The sequence below is a fragment of the Xiphophorus hellerii genome, chromosome 11 (genome assembly GCF_003331165.1).
Source record: "Xiphophorus hellerii strain 12219 chromosome 11, Xiphophorus_hellerii-4.1, whole genome shotgun sequence".
NCBI lineage: Eukaryota > Metazoa > Chordata > Actinopteri > Cyprinodontiformes > Poeciliidae > Xiphophorus > Xiphophorus hellerii.
In genome coordinates, this window is record NC_045682.1 from 7,852,364 (window position 1) to 7,871,065 (window position 18,702).

An 18,702-nucleotide genomic window follows, 5' to 3' on the forward strand; every position below is an offset into this window, starting at 1 on the left:
GAATAATTTGTTATTTGAGCAAATTTATAAAATTGATTTATGGGGCAAGCCAATGGCAATTGAGAAATGCAATGGCTGCTGGCTGACTCCATGCTTACAGTAGCTTTTTGTGCTCGACAAATGGACACTAACATTTAGCACCTGATAATAATTAAAAGTAAAACAGCAACCCCTCGGCATAAACAGATTTCGTCCTTTCTAGTTGTTCTACACACCTTGACTGTTTTCACATTTCATCATCGAGCTGGCAGTTGCCATCTTGGCAATATAAAAGACATCAACGAATGAGTTTTAGAACAGAACTCTTGAACTCCCTTTTTTCTTACCCAAACACACACACACAATCAGCTGTTTAAAAGAATCGAATGCTGCAAAGGTTTGAGCTGCTTCAGTCAGACTGTGCAAAAACACCTACACTTCTACAGAATACCTGAAGTTATTGAAAATAGATGACATGGATACCAGAAGCTGCGTGTCCACAGCTTCCTTCAAGAAATCATGAGATCAATCACATATTGATGACGCTGCAGTGGATAAATTGCGTCCACCAGATCTCACACCAAACGAGAAGCATTTTTTAATGGAGAATTATGAGATATTGACGTAATTTATACTCGAGAAAGGAAATGCTGCTGCTAAAATATTAAACAATAGCGGCTGGTTGAATGCATAATTAGCCTAAAATTTTAATTTCCTTCCACAACTAACAAAAGTGATAATCATACCATTCATGGAATTGCTTGTCATTTGCTAAAATATGTAGCTTTAAACTTATGAATGACCAGCGGAAGTCAACATTGTAATGTGTGATTTGACAGTGGATTAATTCATGTTTATACAGAACAAACATAGCAACAGGTCAAGAATAAACAGGAACATTTTTCAGTATCTGGTAACGGTTGACTACAAATGACTTATAGTAATAACTTAGACCCTTAATTAGATTTAACTATGGTTAACTTCCTGTTTGCGTTTTGATGCTTTGTTTTGAAGGGACAATTTCCTGTTTAACTGTTAGTGCAACGGCAGCTTAATGGAGATCAAAAGATGGAAGATAAGTTGTATAAAGTTTGCCTCCCCTCTCATCGAGGCACAAGGTATGTTTATGATTTCAATAATTGCATGTTTTCAGTATTGTGTGACTTAAACTGTGCATTTGTGTGTATTTGTCTATCTGCACTCTAAACTTTGACAAGTTGACTTTACTTAAAAAAAAACTTACGTTTTGTTTACCTAACTTGTCCTTGTTCAGTGTACTTAAGACCTCGTTGTATGAACTTAATTGAGTGAAGTTAATTTAACTTAGTTAAGTGAAGTTGTTTCAACTTAGATATAGAAAGTAAATGAACCTCTTCTTAACTCAAATACATCAAGTTAGTCCAACTTACATGAACAGGACAGTTTACTTAGCAGAATCTAGGAAACCGATTGCCTTAAACGAATTAAATAGCCACAACAAAAGATTTTAAGTTCACAAGATTGAATATTTTATTTGAGCAAAGTGATATACTTAGCATAACATAACAGTCAATAACCCCACAGGAACCTGGATGAAGTCTGCCAAGGCACCTGAATCCTGTGGATAATAAGAAAAGTACAAATTTAAAAAAAAAAAGAAAAGAATGAGGTTAAAGTTTTGATTTTTTTTTTTCATAACCTCTGACACAGAATTACAATACATACAAGAGACATTGTAGAAATCTCTCCCATCATCGTCGAGGAAAACTGAGACGTCACAGGATAGCAGTCCCTATGGCAACAACATCCAGATTAAACCGTTGTAACGGCTGAAAACGTGCGGTGGACAGAGGGTAGGATCACTTTCTGTATCAAATCAAAATATGAATAATAGAAAGTTCACCACTTCGAAGCCAGGGCGGCACGGCGGACTCTGTGGGCTGGCAACGGTGCCGGGCCTGCTAACAGTGAGGGCTAGCGCTCCCCAATGACACCACCAACATCCCCTCAAACAACAACTCCTGCAAGAGTTAGCTTGCACAGCCTCCCAGGGTGAGACAACATACAACTCTGGCCGAAGTCACGAATCTACCGACGTCAAGCATAGCAGCATTATGAGAGGAATCACCTGCACTAAGCAACTTGTGCGTAAGAAGATAAAAAGAGACTGAGCTACTGATGGCATGTTGACTCACCGGTACCACCGGGACATGTGGGGGGTCCCATGTGACTTGGCTGGCATAAAATAATCCACCTGTGCATGCACAATAATGCTGTCAAATAAGAATGTTCTTTAAAATGTTTACAGTATATGCATTTTTTGAGAGATTCAGAACAGTATGACTTGTAAAGCTGCTGATTTACTTCCACTGAAAAAGACAAAATAACAACAGAAATAACAACTTTTTCATTTTTTCCACTTAAAAAAGAAAAGTAGAATCCAGATTCACTTCTTTTTACAATTATTATTAATTATTTTACTTGAAAAAAAGCAAATAAATACCTTTTTATTAAATAAAAAAACACTTAAAGTATTGAAAGTACTTGCTGAATGTATTCCCTAATACAACGGTCTCACTGAGTGTGCCTAGTGCACATATTTCCTTTTAATACATGAACAGTGTGCCATTTTAATGAACAATGCTGCAGATGATGCATATTTTTTTATAGTGTCTGTGACCCAGTTTACCCCTCTGCGCATCCGAATTTCAGGCATGACCTGCACAGTTAAATGCTATTAAGCAAAGTAAGAGAGAGGTTGACTGCAACTTTCAGAGGTTTTAGTCAACACAAAGCAAAACCAATGTTGTTGTTTTAACTTCAGTAAAAACATTCAAGTAAAAGTGAATGTTTTCACTTTTGCTTGAATTGGTTTGTTCCATAAAATCTGAATAAAACCTAAATAAAATACATTGTGCTTGTAAAATGTGAAAAAAGTAAATAAAAAAATCATGTAGGGGAAATATTTGTACCAATATTTTGTCAATATTGGCCAATGGGAAAAAAATGACCTTTTTTCATTGGCAAAATGAAAAAAGGGGCATTGGTCACACCTGACAAAGGAATAGACACTGATCATTTCCACTGACATTTAGTTTCTCATCTACTGTAATCAGTCGTCACACAACGTTTCCTGCATGTGTCAATAGTGAACTATTTTAATTTCCTGACGCCGTTTGCACCCAAGTGTTGAGCCACATGGAGTCGTGTGTTGAACCAGTTAACTTGAATAAGCCATTGATTAGGCCAGGCTGACAATGTTTTTGTCTGTCTGTTTTTCTTCTGCTTGTTTCGGGTTATTGCGTTCAGAGGGGAAGCATTGCAGCTTCAGGCCCCTGCAATGAAAGGTGGTGGTTTGTGAGGCCAGCTGTTTGTTGGCTTGTGACTGGGTTTTAACTGTTAGCTTGGACGTGTTTTCCAGTAAAGCCAAGGAGTTGTTTTTTTGCGTTGTAAACGCTGCATTGTTGCAGCGATGGTTGCGTTAGAAAAGTTTGAATGCTTCTGTGTCATTACAGTAACAAGATGAACAAATCAGTAACGAATAAAATCCCCCCCCCAAGAGGGAATCTGTTTACGCCTAACAAAATGAGTTCTTCATATATAACTATTTTGGTTACATGTTTCCTTTTCATGAAATAGCCTTAATTTTTTCTTGAGAGACACAGAGAGAGAAAGAGAGAGTAAAACCATTGAAAAACATGTTGCTGAACCAGACAAGTAGTTTTTTTTAAAAATTATGCGTAGTATTTACTCATTCATCCCAGCATATTTCAGTCGTTGAAACATAATGCACACTGATTTTCTGACAAGGTTTTTATTCACAACAGTTTGACCAAAACATTCAAGCTAACAAAGAAAACAAACTAAAAAAAAACAAAAAAAAAAACACGAATTGCTGCGTCTCTGTCGCAGCTTTCTGTCAAGGTAACATCAGGCCGAACAAGTTTAATCCTCGTCTTGATTAAACTCTCCAGAGTTTGAATGACACTGCGGCTCCTTCAATCGTCCTACTTTGTTTAATGAGGTTTTTCCCCAAAATCTAATATTTAAAAGGTTCTTTTCAACATGTTTTAGATTAGAACACGTGAAGCTTACGTCTTTGCTTTTTTTTTTTTTTTTTTTATCGAGCTGGTTGCAAAAAAAAAAAAAAAAAAAAAAAAAAAAAGGGCCAACAATGGCTAAATAACACCAGCTGCACCGCCACAAAAAGTGATTATTTAGCGTCGCTTCGGCTAATTTAAACAAATTAAAACCGGAGGTGGGTTGATTGGCGCTTCAAAATAAAAGCGCCAGCCCAACCGTCGGCCGGAGAACAGAGGAGAACCCAGCAGGTGTCTCTTATTGGATGGAGACTGGCCGGAAGTGGTCGCTGCGTTTTGCCGGTAGCTTCCCCTCTACTCGCCTCCAGGATCCTCGCTGTTGAAGGTGGGAGTTTTGTTGCGCGCTGCAGTCAGTGGATGTTTTCCCAGTCAGCTCGGAGGACTGGGAGAATTGGACTTTTTGTGGATTTTCAGAAGATTTCCGACTTATTTCCGAGTCGACCCCCTCCAACCCCCCCAGCATAGTCAGCCGAAACGATGGGCAGCATGAAGAACCCGCTGTACTGGGCTGTGCTGATCGGAATGACCATCCTGTTGATGGAGCAAGGTAAAAATGTTGGAGCACTTCTTCTAGTCGCGTCTGTGGTTTGCATGCTGTCGGGTTGTTGGCAATTGGCGGGACGCTTTGCTGATGTCTCCGCCGGGTTTTTTTTTTTTGCTCCTTGCTGACCGCATCATGACCGCCGGCTGAGCTTCTACTTCAGTAAAGCGATTAGTGAGATGCGGCTGAGCGCTCTTGGCTCTCTGAAGTATTTTTACACCGGTAAATGTTGGACTGCATCCTGGGACCGACTCTTTGAAAGTTTAATCCTATATCCGGATGATCCCAAGTAGTCGGGCTGTTGATTTTTATAATTTTATTTTTTTTGTCGCATGTCGGCAATAAGTACAAAAGCGAGAGGAGGTGAAGTGTTTCTGCAGCGTCTTTGTGATGCACCTGCACGGTGCGGCTGTCCCCCCCCCTGTTGTTCTCCCGGCTTCTCTGCGCTGCAAAGTTGATTGCGCATTAGTTCTTTAATTCGCTTCGACAACGTCTTCAGGTCACACAAGTTAAGCCGCGTATTCTTCTCCAGGGCAGGAGGGAGGTGGTGTTGTACTGGAACAGCTCGGTGTGTCCAACCTTGTCTGCACCTGGCTTTAAAACAGTCCGTTCATGCGCCAGACTTTTGAGGGCTGCTAAACGTGGAGCTCTTGCCCGAAACGACCCAAATGTGAAAGTCAGTCCCCGATTTAAACGTTATGGATTTATTTATTTTTTCCTTCTACTTTCCAACTCTTATCGCCAGTTTACAATTATTCTGTAATTCCTCTTTGTCCTTCCATAATTACCCTTGGAGTCGGGATGGAATAGTTGAATACGCCAGTGAGTTGATGAATCAGTGAAATAATGAAATCAATAAAAAACAGGGGGAGGGAAGAGATGTTGTAGGCACCCAGTGAACATTTTGTCCTCAAAGCTAATGAGTTAGAAGCAGAAAATTGGCTTGATGTTTAAGCGTTAAAGTTTGGAAGAGGGCCGGACTGTCATGGCCGGAGCAGCGAGTTTCAGAGTTGGCCTTTGAACCCGGCGTGGAGCCGTGAGTGGGTCAGTAATGGCTCCAGAGGGCCTCAGGAATCAAAGTAAACAACAAAAAACGATACACGTACATTAATTATACACTTTTTACAGCAGATGCTTTGTTTGGAAGTTCTTCCAAACAAATTCAAGTTATGTTTTGGTAGGTGATGCACTTTGGATTGTTGTTATTCCCCTAATTTAGCTATTTCAAGTGCTTGTACTGTATGCATTTTGGAATATTATTTAAAATCTGAAATGGGGAAGTTTACACTGCAGACTTATTTCAGTTCGTTGGGGCTGAACGGCTGATACTGAAATGCATTTCTCACGTAACTGTTTACATCCATCACTGCCATCGGCTTTAACAACTTGTCGCATACAAGCAGGTTGTAATTTAATGTCTTCTTCAACGGAAACGCTACCATTGCAAAATAGTGCTTGTTCGACATAAGCTGAATCTAGACAAGGGATTTGCGCGCATTTGTGATGGAAATGCAGCTGGTGCCTATCAAAAGTTGCCCAAGGTAAGAACCAATGGTCCACAGCGTCCTATGGGGAGGGAAGGCTTGGTCACATGGTCCTGTCCAACAAGTAAAGCTACCGGAGCTCAGATTTCTGGAGAACCTGTCTGGTTATCCAGACACGGATACACAGACATGCACTGTGCGTCACAGGTTGTTGTTGCGTATCTGCAGACCAGTGTTTAATGCCAGTACTGGGCAAACAAGTGTCAGCTGGACTGATTTAAGGCACTGACCACTGTGTCCATCTTCTGCTGATCTCAATCCAGATCACATCAATCTGAAGCACATTTACAGACTCAGATTATTGCACACAGAGTGAGATAAGAATAATTATTGAGTTAGTAGGATACTCAGCGGTACAACTGGTGCATCAAGAAATTAGCGGATGACTGGAATCTGAGAAGATGATCATTGAATACACATCGCATTCATGCACTACCAGGACAACCACACCCTTAGACGACCTTGCTGTTTTAATCGTGACTGTTTTAAAATGCTCTTTGCTCTGAGAGCAAAGCAGATTCTGCGGGTGGGTCTACGTAAGTCTACATCCCATTTGATTCTGTGCAGGTTCTAAAGAGCTGAATGAGTGTTTGTAGTCTCTGTAGGGAATGCGGATATAAAATTATCTGAAAATGTTCAATATTTAGTTTTGTTAAAAAGGAAAAAAAAAAAAAAAAGATCTGCGCTCGGCAGAGAAGTTTCCATTAATCATGAACTGCAAGGAGATATTTCATGTTTGTCTTGAGAGATATTTTAATTAAGTAATACACGTGGATAAATGTAACCCATTGAAAAACTAAATATGCGATCTTCTGTGGTTAACGAGAGCAAATGTAGGCGAGTGGAGAAACTCGGTGGCAGTGGGACTTCTGTCCCCCACTGCTTCGCAAAACCGTTTCACATAGGATTTGCTGATATAAACCCTCTGGTAGAAAACGGAGTGTGGATGCTTTCCTGCAGCCAACGCTCTCATTCACATATTACAACATCCATTGAAACGCTGTTGAATTTTTTTTGTGTGTGTGAATTTTTAAAGGGAATTAACTTCACGACTGATTTGAAGCCGCCATGCGTCCACCTCATTCTGGTGGGTGGTTTTTAGATTTGACTCTCAGTCTGTTGTGCATATTATTACAACCCCCACATGTTCAGCGATGCATCTTGGTGCCACTCCTGACTTTCCGTCTTCGACTGCAAAAGCATCTTGTTCTGCTGTGGATTGTAGAATGAAGACGCGTCTCGGGGTAAAGTGAACGAGTTGGGAGGGGACACGTTCATGCGCCAGTGTTCAGTTAGCTTTTTTCCAGTGTGCATTGATCGTCTGAAACATATTTTCACATGATGATCCAGTTTTCAAAAACCTCACCTGCTGTAATCTGGAGCACTTTCGGTTTCCAGACTCGGGTAAGAAGTGGAGATGCACCAATCAGACTTTAAAACTAAACGCTTTTTGGATTTCAGGTTCTGTTTCCCATTTCGGATGTTAACAATATGTTGGGTTCAGCAGCATGGTACTAAACAAAAGACAATACACATAAGAAGATTAAAGAACTGTGATGTTTTTGTTGGATGTTTTGCTTTGTAGATAAAAAATATGAGTATCGTTTTGTATCAGGACAAAACTGGTGATTAAAGGGTGAAAGGAAGGATAAAGAAAAACAAAGTACACCAACCTGCAAAAACTCAGCAGAAGCGTTGGATTGAAGTGTTGGGCTGGCAGACAGACGATGTACCTGTGGAGGTATTTGAATGACGGCTGCAGTGAATTATGGATGAGCATTGAATTATGAATCTTCCAATGGTCATTACGCTGTATGTGAACCGTAAGGGTTCAGGGGAAGTCTGTTTGATACGTCGCCATCTTGTTTTAATTCAATACGTTTCTGCTACCACAAATAAATATGTAGTGTTTAATTAAATTTGGTAAGAAGAAGGTGCACTCTTAATAAGACAGCGGCTATGTCTTCTTCTTATTATTATGTGTGTGCCTCAAGGTCAAAGGTCAAACCCTTGAGCAAAAGCTAAGGATATTCTGTGTGGAGCTCTTTTATAAGATTATCTGAACTGAAACCAAATGCAAACAATGCAAGATTAAATTAGCATGTCATTAATGTACGACAGCAGTCTGTCGTTTGAGGTCAAAGCATTCATAGATGGAATATTTTCATTAATATTGACAGAGTAATTAGTGTCATTACAAAACACAAAGAGGGCATACCCACACTGCAAATATGAGGTATAAAACAGCAGTGGAACAATAACATGCCGTAAAGCTAAATGATGCATTAGAAAGGTGACACTTGCTGCTGACCATTTACTGATCATCTATTTAAGATAGATAACATTATTCTTCTGCATGTCTCGCGCTTTCGAACTGAAAAAAGGGAAGCAGGCATTCAGTGTTTTGCCCCCACAGCGTGGAATCAGTTGCAGTCTGAACTTAAGATGTCGGAAATGATTTCACTGGACTTATTTCGAGCAGTTCTTAAAGATAGGCAACAAGATTCTATGAAACAGTGTCATTGTTTTTAAATTGTTTTTATTGTTTTATACTTGTGCATATGTATTAATTGTTTTTATCTTGTAACCAGGTTGCTATGTATTGCAAATTGTTTGCCCAGGTCCCTCTTGAAAATGAGATCTAGATCTCAACGGGGTTTACCTGGTTAAATAAAGGAATAAAAAGATTTTATTAGCAACCCTTAGAAAAAAGAAAATTCAGAACAGGATGGGAAAAATTCACCATGAAGCCAACAAAGACAGAGGCTAAAACACACCTCAGAGTTCAGGTACTCCACAGGTCACACCAGATAATACACAAACCTGGCTATGTGTATTATCTTGAGTATGCTGACATATATGTATTATTTTTTGTACCGGTACCTATTATGTACCACAACATGTTTCAAAACACTTTAAAAAATAGTTCAAGATCTGAGCATTAAGTGGGGGAAACTTCCAAGGTACATCCTTGCAGATTTTCTTTGACAAAGTAAAAGATGTTTACCGATTGCTGATTCATTCAGATGTTAAATGGAGAGGCTGAAACATTCAGCTGTTGTCTTATCCACTAACGACTCCTTTATGACAAACAATCAATACAAAAGTAGAGAAAAAAAAATAATTATGCTACCAGAATTGAAAAATTGTCATTGACCTTGGAATTATGGAGAGTGCTCACGTTATACGTTATATATAATCTCCTTCATTAGGGCAGCTCAGTATATTCCCATCGCAATATTAGTGTTTCTCAATGTTCATTTTGCAGAAGATTGTTTGGAATGTATCGATTGCTGGCTAATGTATTCCAAGTGTTATAAATTTGCTTTTTTTTTTAATCCTAACATAATATGTTAACCAAAGATGCAATTCCTGAAACCAGACATAAATGTCTTTATCCAAGAAACTGGAAAGAGGGAATCAGAAACATAAAAAAGATAGATAAAGGACCAGTACAGCAACTGATGTAGTCATTGCAATATTTACTTTTATTGTCAACTTTGAAAGATTTTCTAATATCATGCAGATCTTCTCTGTTTTTAAAGGCATATCTTAATTTTCCAAGCTGAACACTTACCAAGATTACACTCAATCACACCAACTCTTTTCAGTCGGCTTTAGTCGAACTGTAGCTTGTTTGTCTATAAAGTCCGGTTCATCTGGGGAGGTATGAATGCAACTGTCCTGTGAATGCAACTGTGAATGCTCAATTGAGCTCTGATGCAGACCAAAAAAGTGAATTCTGGTCCACCTAAAAACCCAAGTCTCGGTTTGGTTGCGGTCGGTGCTCTGGGACCACTCCAAAAGACTGTAGCGGAGGGATTTCTTGGTAAATACAACCAAAACAAATGTGAGAGTCTAGCGCTGGCGCAAAAATGGCTTGTAGTCTTTTTTACAAAAGACAAAAAAAACAAAAAACAACACCCTTACTGCACCGTCATGTGTGAAAACACCCTTAGTGAAATTAGTTTTTGGTCTATTATATCTTGGTTATAACAAACGCTTTGGCAATAAATCATATATTGTTGGAAAGTTTAATTTCCATTTAAACAGTGCCACGTTTGTATGGGGGAAAATACAAACGTGGCTTGAGCAACAGAGTTGAGTATGTGCTTTATATATGGTGACCAACCAAGAGTTGAATTTTATGACTTGAGTTTGACCAAAGTAGAGATATTTGCAAGTAATCAGTTTATTAATTTATTGTTAAATAGGTGATCTGTGAAACCTGGGGCCTTCTCATGATGGTAACCAGCTTGGTATACACACTGCTGTGACATGTTATCCTGTTGCTAACTAGCATTCCTTACCAGTCTGCTAAAGTGGTTGTGCTGATCACTTTTATTAAAAACACACCACCAAACCTGATCCCACAAGTTTTCCACAAGATCCCATTGTGGGGTTGAAGGCTTGACTACAGGCGTCTTTTAAATAACTTTTTATCTTTTTTTTCCCCCTCAGACTTTCTAGAGATAGTCTCCATGCATGAAGCTGTTGCTGAGCTGAAGAGCTCCTTCAGTGACAAACCTCTACACCCTAAATGCTCAAAGGCGTGTCATTGCAGATTTTTCCTCCCAGCAGCTGAAAGACTATATTACCGTTACTACTCCCAACAAAATCAATGTGTTTAAATATATTCTGTTTTATTCAGTTTTACTCATTTTGTAAAAAAAAATTTCTGCTGGTATTTGCACACCTCTGCTGTCACACAATTTTTATCGTCACTTATTATTATTTTACATTTTCTAAACTGTTTTATTAGACTTTCTTTTTTAAAGGTTTCATTGACTCTAGTGGCCTTTATTTAATGGTTGTCAGACAGGAAAGCGGGTCGTGAGAGAGGGGGAAGAGGCGGGCTGGGACTCGAACCCATGAGGACTGAGGCCTCCCTTTACGGATTGCCTTCTTTTTATAGCGCTTTTATAAATTTCACATTCTTACGTTTGTGTGAATCTACTTTGCCTGTCTCTTCACTACTGTTGCACCGGGATTTCCCCATTATTATAAACGATATTTCTCTTCTTCTCTCACATCAATGACGTAAAAGTCAGATAAAATGCAAAATGACCATTCTGATTGGTCATGTCCCTCCTGCCCGACTTGGGCGGGGGGGGACATTGCGGTCGGGTCATTCGGACTGTCGTTAAAAAAAAAGTCTGATTTGGGCAAAAGAAAAAAGGAAAGGATAGGCTTCGGATCAGACATCCAACCTGACTCATGACAGAAGCTTGTTGAAGGTCGGTGTTCAAATTGTTTATGCGTGTACTTTATTCTGTACGTGTAAATCTGACCCTGTTTGGATTAGAGAAAGATCCCGTTCAATTTGACCCAAATGTAATAATCATTCCGCCCTGAAAATACGAATAGAAATGGTTTGAATGCATCACTGAAATAATATGGCAACAGGGTTTAGTACTGTTGCCTTGAAACTAGAAGGTCTTCATTTCGAATCCCAACCCTGGATCCTCCTGCGTGGAGCTTGCATGTTTGTTCGATTTTCTTTTGGGTTCTTCCTACCACAGCCCAAAAACTTACTGTTGGGTTAAAACTGTACTTAAGACACCCTGAACCGCTGCGACGGCCCTTGTACACAACTCCCAGTGTGTGTGAGTCGAAGTTCGGACAGCCTGCAGCAGCTCCTCCGCTCCTGCTGTAGAGAAGTTCTTTGCTCCAGAGAACTTCTCCTCCTCTGTGGCTGTATGTGAGGCGGAGCAGCTTTCAAGATGTACTCCGCCTTGCGCGCAGTCTCTTAAGAACACAGGGGCCTCAGTTCAAATAATAACACTGCTGCTCGTTGCTCTGCGAGCTGCCTGCCATTGAAATATCCTTGTTCAAGGAGTTTGCAACTGATCAGAGGCTTCCTGTTTAGTAAAGTTGATTCCTGCTTGACTCCTCTGAAGTCTGACTCCTGCAGGGTCTTAGTGTGGCACAGCCACAGCAGCTCATGGCATGTACAGATGTGGCCCTACATGTACCCAAAAATGAGATTGATTTCTAAAGACATAAAATATTAATGAAGATATTTAACATTTTGCCTGGCATGGATGCCTTAGTGTGTCAAACAGGTTAACTGCAAGGTTATGAGTGGTGAGTTCAATGTTCTGAGATTTGTCAGTTTTGAAAAAGACGTAGAATAAACTCAAATACCACAGCAGATGCAACATGGAGCAGACGGACACTTACCTTTATGCCACTGTGGGGTTGTCATGATGCAAACATTTCAGACTTGGTAGTTGTACTACAAAAAAAAGAGATAATGCTCTATTATTTTCAATACACTTGCAACTGTTTTTCAAGAAACGGGTTGTCAAAAAAAAAGAAAAGAAAATATGACCAGTTAAAGGTTGGCTATATTTCTCTCGTCTCAACGTTGGCGAAGTCATTGCATAGAAGGCTATTTGGCTCCTACTAAGAAAATAATAATTTGAAAGTGTTGTTTTTCTATATATCAAAACAATAGCAACATAACACTTGTATTAGGGTTTATAACCTTTGTCAAAGTTTATACCTTTGCTCAAGTTGTACAATTAGTTATAAAAGAGATTCAACACTGTATCCATGGTTCCTGTCTGTACAAAATGTTTTATGAGGTGCAAAGAACTGGTCCACAAAACAATGTTTTCAGCAGTAGCTTGTGTGTTTCTGGTAATTTTGCATAATATTGTCTTTGATCAAGAGTCAGCCGGGACGGTTCCATCTGGTTCTTAAAGGTTTCTGCTCTGTCAGTTTCAGTCTGGAGCCACTGAATACATAATGTGACAATCCCTTATGGAGCACTTAAAATGGGAATGCAGATTGTCAACAAAATCTGCGTGTGAAAATCAGCGAAATTTTGTGTGTTTGTCATTTTTTTCAATGGGCCACAAAAGCCCATTGAAATTAGTTGTGCTTTCTTTTTACTAACTTCCTTCATCTTCTTATGATCTTGTTATGAACTCCAGTTGCTGAATAACTTTTAAAATCTATTAATAAACAGCAGCATCCCTCGTTACTTCCTTATTGCTTTGCTGCTGTTCTTCTTCTGCGCATGCAGGTCACTGTGGGGTCATAAACTGCTCAACTCCTCTGAACATGTATATATATATCAAATTTTTGGTCATAGGGCCCAAGATTCCTGGCGGCGCCCCTGCTTCTGGGTGAGATCCAGTCTTGTATCCAACGCTGTGAGGGTGCATCACAAACACGTAGCATCTGAACCACCATCAACTTTGATAAAGTTAGTTGTAGTGTTGCCAGCCTGGTGTGGGAGGGATCAGGTTGTTGCCTTTACATGAGGTCAGCATAGTCAGTTCTGCTTCGGATTCTCTAACCAGTCCACGGTGGTGCATGCAAAACCACAAGTTATGCATAAGCTACCAGTGCTTCTAACTGGCTCCTCCAGGCTTCAGCCAGGATGTTTAATGCATGTGCAGAACAGCCAGGGAGCTGGCAGAATATGTGATCGGGAACTTTCTGGTTTTCTGTCTTTGAAAGTGTCTTTTTATGCTTAAAAAAAAAAAAACCTCAGTAGTTCATTGGTGGAAAAAATCCAGATTTTCCAAAAACGTAATCTTCATAAACAGAACATTTGAATAATCGACAAAATCAATTTATCGCCCAGCCCTAGTTTTAGATTATACAGACATATAATTTTGCCTAAATACCTGAGTGAATAGGGACTCCAACCTCCTTTTTTTAAAAATTTTACAATATCCAAACATAACATGGACCAAAAGAGAACAAACATCCTACACAGTCAGTCAAGTTACTTTAACATGAAGCTCAAAGTCAAAAGTGACTCATTTCTTAGAGTCTACCGTAACGCCTGTGGTGCTAAAAGGAAAACACCAATGGCGCTGTGGCCTGTTCATCCGGTGCAAAAGAAGCAGTGTGTTTCAAAGAACAACTAGATAGATAATGTCCAAGTTTGACCTCTTTGGGAGAATGGCCTGTGGTTTGATAAAACTGAAATTAAAGGGTTCAAATAACATCAATTTGCTTAGATTTTCCTAAAACACCATTGACAGCAGCTCGTTGTGTCAGTTCTCAGCTGCAGCAGGGACCTGGGGCACAGCACAAAGTAGATGACGACATGAAGAAAGAACATTATGTAGAAATATTGAAAAAATATCTCTAGGCATCAGTCAGGAAGTTAAAGGCTTGGGTACAAATGGGCCGTAACAAAGCCCTAATCTCAGTCTCAGAGAAAATCTGTAGGCAGAGCTGAAAAAGCGCATTTGCGTTTAAAACGGACTCTTTTACATCTGTGCTGCATAAGCAGCAAACTGTTGTGAGAAGCTTCTGGAAAATGTATATGTATAAATGTAGCCAACAAACTCAGCAGCTTGTATTTAAATGGAGTCGTTTTCACTGCAGTCTGACGTCCCTCAGTCATTTTTGGGATGCAGCTACGACTTCAAATATTTTGGGGGTTGCCGCCAAGCTTAAAGCCACATACGTACAACCGTCTCCTGACTTGTGTGCTGCTGGAGGCGCATGTGTTTCCTCAGTCATTAAGTGAAAAATGTATAATTTTTCCTCTTTCTGTTTCCGCCTTCCTAGTTACGTGGATGCTAGCATGCGGAGCAAAAAGTAAAATTGTGCTTAATGTCTTAAATAGAGCAACACTGCCCAAACACTGACCTCACCATGCTCCAACGTGCTGCTTGTGCACAGATATCTGGAATCAAAGCCATGCCACGGGTCCATAGGAGCAGTGAAATATCACACAACCTCCCTCTTCATTTAAAACATGCCATAGTGCAGAGAAACCCACAGCGCTCAACATGTAGCTTAAAATAAACCTCCTGGCCTCGAGTATAAAAACTCTTATTTTCCTTCACTCTCTTCCCTTATAACCTAATCCATTTATGTGGTTCAAGAATTACCCATTTCCCTGAGTCCTTTAACCCAATTTGTGAATCTTCAATAATCTACCCTTAAATATTTAGAATAAACACTTTCACCTTGAGCAACAAAGCGTTAGTTTTAGCTGATGCATGGCTTCTCCAGAAGACATCGTAGAGCACACAGGAGTGATCCAGAAAGCAGAATCCAGGCTCCGGTTGGAAGGTGAGGCCAGTTCTCTGTAAATCCTCTGTGATCTCTTACTGGAACGTCCTTTCTTTTAGGCTCACCTGCAGCCAAGAAAACGGCCACGCGTTTCTTTTGCTGGCAGCTTCAGAATCTATATTTATCTCCCCAATTATGTGCTTCAAACATGAAAGGCAAAAACAAAGGCTCAAACCCATGCCTTTTGTGTATTCATCTAATTCTCCGTAGGAGACTAACAGAAGTCTTTGTGTCCTCACTTTAGCAGCTCTGCTTGTTGCTGTATTAATGCTGATTGGCTGACGGCTTCGAGTTCTCCGATTTTTTTCCTCCCACCGTACGCCTGCACTCGTGTTTTCTGGCGACTGAAACCCATTCAGAGACGGACATGCTGCGCGTCGGGATGTGGTTTGGGTTGCGTCGGGTCTTTTTCCTGACTGGTGAATGGCCTCCCACACACAGCCAATACAGGGTACGAATACACTGGCGTGTTCCATGTGAAGGTAAACTTACAGTGGGATCATCGGTAGTCTGACTCACTTATGGGTGGGATAGAGGAGCTAAAATGTTATCTAAATATGTAAATTGTGGGGATTGAGAATGAATCGGTTCTGTGTCAAAGCTGCTTCACCTCTTTGAAGATCCTGACAGACTGTATCCATCTCAGCAGATGGTGGAAGTTGTTTTGCATGGGCAATCTTTTTGCCATACAACGCAGTAACAGGGAGATAATTTTGCCATTAGTATGCAAAAATATTCTCAGATCAGGAACCTGAAAGTGTTGCTCAGGATTTCAGCCGAAAAGTTTGCGATTTGACCTCCCGACTTCCAGAGCCGACGTGATCTTAGGGAGGATTTTAAACTCAACATTTCGCACGATGCGTTCATTTTAATGCATGTGAGAAAACCGAGTAAGCATTTGCTTAAACACACTTTTTTTTTTTTCCTTCATTTTTAAAGTGCCATTAAAGTACTTGCCGTTGTTTGTTGTTCTGCACTACGTGATGGCAGACAAAACTATTTGTTTCAAAAGAAAATCTGCTATGGTTCACACACTACAGCATTAACATTAAGAACACAAATGTGTAAACTCTGCATGCATAATACTATTTTATTTATCCCAAATGGAAATTAAAGAGTTACTGTTGATATTGATGGCTCTGGGTAGGAAGGAACTCCTGTAGCAGTCTGTACTGCAGCGAATTCGAAGAAGCCTCTGGCTGAAGACGCAGTTTTTCGAGAAGATGGTCAGGGTTGTCTGTAATCTGTTTGATTTTTTTTTTTAATGTAAAATCCTTCTTTTCACCATCATCTCCAGAGATCTCGGGTTGTTGATGCTGCTGCCCCAACAGAAGAGATGGCACTGCATCGCGTTATGTTCCACAGGAGAGGAGTCCGACATCCGGCTGCTCTGCTCTTGGAATTGGACATAAAGAAAATTAAAACAAAATCGCTAATGAGCCTACGGAGAAAGTTTTTCTTAAAATAATGTAATTAATGGAAAGACGACTCAGGCCAGTGACGTGCACGGATTTGTATTATGGAAAATTCTGTTCCTTCGTGCACCACAACCGTTTACTTTTGCAGTGAAATGGCTAAGTACCTGTAAGGTACAGGATGATAATGACTCAAAGGTCAGAAGCGAAAGCATGTGACTGAAGGTGCAGCTACATTCGTCGCACCCATGAACCTCTGGGGTTATTGATTTACACCACAAGGCATCGGAAAGTAATTACCTGGTTATATATGAGGTGATTTCTCTGCACAGGGGATAACCTTTTCACTTCAGTATAACATCCTCTACTCACCCTGGAAAGTAATACAGGACATGTGGGACTTCACATTCACAGAAGAAGGAGTGATGGGTCGGTTTATTTATCGCCGTTGCAGACGGATGTTCTCCTCTGTAGGTGTTTGGACTCGTAGGTTTATGTTTTCTTTCTTTTTTTTTTATTGCTCAATTGCTGAGATCCTATTTTAGTTGTTTCCTCGTGTTAGTTAATTCTCATTATTTGTGCTTTGTTTTCTTTAGATTATTTCTGTTTGTTTTATGTTGGTTTCTTTCCCCTTTTTGTCCTGTCTGCTTTAGTCATCTTGTCTTCTCTGCCTGCCAGCTTGTTGCTCTGCTCAGCTGTTTCACATCTCTTAATTTCTCTCTGCCTCCTCTGTTTCCCAGCTGCCTTCGTTTACCTCTGATTTGTCTTTCGATCAGGCAGGTTACTGGGCACCATTTCCTTTCCCTCGGTATATTTAAGCTTTATGGTTTACTTTGCACTCCTTTATTTTCATAGCTCCTTGCGTTTTCATGTCCACCATTAATTCTATCTGTAAGTTTCCCGTCTTCATTTATGTTGTATATTTTTTCATCCTCTACACTCGGGTTCTCTTTACTTCCACACATGACAAAGGAAGGATATTGCTTGACTCGGTAAAAGAGTAAATGTTGTGCTTAGGAGCTGTCATACACCATACTTTTCATGCAATATTGTTTGTCCCTCTCAGAGGACGCAACGTATTCATCCTTAAGATAAAGCTGTTTTTATTTGTCTGCCTTCAGCAGAAAAAGAGGGCAAAGAGACCAAAATCCATCCACCAACTGTGAGCTGAGTGAGCGCGGGGGGTGGCGGGGTAAATCAGAGAGAAACGGAAAGCGTGGCGTACTGGAGGTAAAGAGTACAGCTGGGGAGAAGAGAGAGAGAGAGAGAAAAGAAGGTAAGGAGGCAGTGAGAGAATAAAGAGAGAAAATAGGATGGGGATGAGAGAAACGAGAACTGCTCCATGTTGTGCTGGACGGCTCCTCTTCCCAACAGTCTTAGCAACCGGGGCACAAATTTCAAGTTGCCAAGAAACTGGATATCAGCGTTGCTTTGAGCCCTCTTCCTTCTTTCCCCACTAACCTGACTTCACACATGCTGCTTTTATCAGCTATGAATGTTTTGAAGTGAGAGCTATGTGATGCTCCTTGAGTGTTTCTTTAAATTCACGTTGCTGTCTAAAGCTTTGGCGTTGTGTTTTGCTAAAATGCCGTTGCTGTGGCTAAGAATGTGGCGTCACAAATGATGTTAAAGAACAATTTTATAGTTTGAAATGAAAAGCACTGAATACTACTCTTGTAGTTGGTTGTAGTTCTAAATATTGCGGGGTTTTTTTCTAAATTATGACCCATTATCTTACTTCTCTGTAATAATCTTGTTGTTAGACCTATTAGAAATATCCCACAAAACTCAGAAATATTGCAGTTAATTTCTTTTTTTGTGCCGCTTGTATAAATGCCTTTTTTTGGATTATGCGAATTCCAAGTCTGTTTATCTATACTATGTTCTTGTACAGTGATAAACTCACAACAATGTCGACTAGATTAATACTAAAAATGATGCTAATGTGCTGTGTTTCTGCTATTCACACATTAAACATCAAACACCTTTTTTTCTTCTTTTTTTTTTTGTTCCATAACGACAAACTAAAACTTTTCCTGTTCCAGTGAAATCCCAAAGGTTTTTTTTTTTTAAGCATGCCCAGCCAGATATGT

At 40.0% G+C, this 18,702-nt stretch overlaps 1 protein-coding gene across 1 annotated transcript in view; it reads left to right on the forward strand.

Annotated features, from left to right (window-relative positions):
• The first annotated feature begins 4,351 nt into the window (after positions 1-4,351).
• Positions 4,352-18,702, forward strand: part of ntm (neurotrimin) — a 267,901-nt gene continuing 253,550 nt past the window's right edge. The window contains exon 1 of the mRNA XM_032576751.1: positions 4,352-4,605. Coding sequence (XP_032432642.1) covers positions 4,536-4,605 — 70 coding nt within the window. The 5' untranslated portion in view covers positions 4,352-4,535. The remainder of the gene's footprint in view (positions 4,606-18,702) is intronic.